General features: G+C 50.6%; 1 protein-coding gene across 1 annotated transcript in view; it reads right to left on the reverse strand.

The window, feature by feature from the left end:
- Positions 1–93: 93 nt before the first annotated feature.
- The window catches only part of LOC114069061 (cytochrome P450 2J6-like), a gene marked incomplete at both ends in the record, with an annotated part of 5,382 nt that continues 4,031 nt past the window's right edge, over positions 94–1,444 (reverse strand). Inside the window, 2 exons of the mRNA XM_027905604.1 lie at positions 94–243; positions 394–550. Of these exons, the coding sequence (XP_027761405.1) occupies positions 94–243; positions 394–550 (307 nt within the window). The remainder of the gene's footprint in view (positions 244–393; positions 551–1,444) is intronic.

Genomic DNA, 1,444 nt, shown 5'->3' on the forward strand with positions numbered 1-1,444 from the left:
GTATTTTCCAGCATGCAGTGAACCATGGGTGCAATGATAACAGGCCTGTTCCTGCCTTCAGCCCAGCTGCTGAGAGAGGCGCGTGGCACTCACCCTGCTCATCCTTAATGGCATCCACGAGGAATCGGCATTCCTCCTGGATGCGCTCCTCCACGCTCCTCTTCCCCAAGCCAAAGTTTCGGAGGGTGGTCAAGGTGAATCTCCTCTGTGCCTTCCACAAGTGCCCACTGGAGTTGATCAATCCTGGCAGAAACAGCCCCCTGTGAGACAAGGCCGATCCCCCAGGGAGTGGAAAAGCTCCAGGGCTCTGCCTTCTCCCCAGCTGTCTCAGACCTCTGCAGGGCCAACACCTGGACCTTCCAGCTGAGGTGCATGTCCTGAGGGATCACTCACCTATCTTGCTGAAGATTTCAGTAGGCAATTCTGGGCGCTCAAGGAAGTTTTCTCCTTGGTTTACAAGCACTTCCTTAACCAGCCGCATCCCATTTACTATCACAAACTTCATGCTGCCCATCGAAGTGCCAACGATGTCACCATATTTTTCAGTAAGCTGGGTGAGGAAATAAATAAAGTGGATTTCATTTGAAGTGAATATGTCTGTTGGGACAGTGACAGCCCTGTCGTAGGGCACAGGTAAAAATAAAGGAAGCTGAGAGTGGGAGAGGAAACAGAATTTGTGCACAAATCTCTGCCTGAATGCACGGTGTTTTTTCTTTCCTCTTTTCTGGAAGGACTGTTAAGGAGTTGATGTTAATTAGCCATAAAAAAAGGTAAATCTCTATCAGGTTTAATTTTTCAGTTCTGTGTTTTCCAGCTTTTGTTGTGCTCCCTTACCAAACACCCTCCCAGCCCCCAGCTCAGTACTATGAGGTTTCTACATCTGTGACTACACCTGTACGATCGTGTTGTGACATTTGTCTCAGGGATCATTGTGCACTTGTGCTCCACCTTGTACCCAGGTAAATGGCACTTATGATGACAAACCTCCTTCCTGGCCCATGGCATCTGGTTTAACCCTTTCCCTGCAGCTGCAAATTCCTCTGTTCCTTCCACCACTGTGCCCACCACCCTTGTACCTTCTCCACTCCACTCATGGGATCTTTGAAGTCCATCAAGTAAAGATGCCCTATAAAGGGAAGGCGTAAAGGGGTGGGAGGGAAGTTCTTTGGGTTTCTGTTCTTCATGTAATCGGCAACAAATAGGAAGACAATGAGGAAGATGAGGACTGTAGGGAAGGAGATGCTGTCCCAGAGAAAGTGCAGCATGGCTGGACGGGAAGGCGGTGCACGGATGTGTCCAACAGTGTGTCAGGGCAGGTTGAGCTCCCAGGGCACCACTGAATCAATCCCCAGGGACACGGGCAGAGGGGTGATGTGCCGGCTCTGTGGGCACAAACAGAAGAGAGCACGGAGCAGCTTTTACTGCCCTGGTCTAGAGGCGGCGT

Source organism: Empidonax traillii, unplaced genomic scaffold, assembly GCF_003031625.1.
Source record: "Empidonax traillii isolate 1590-97213 ecotype Southwest subspecies unplaced genomic scaffold, ASM303162v1 scaffold1175:size178029, whole genome shotgun sequence".
Classification (NCBI taxonomy): Eukaryota; Metazoa; Chordata; class Aves; order Passeriformes; family Tyrannidae; genus Empidonax; species Empidonax traillii.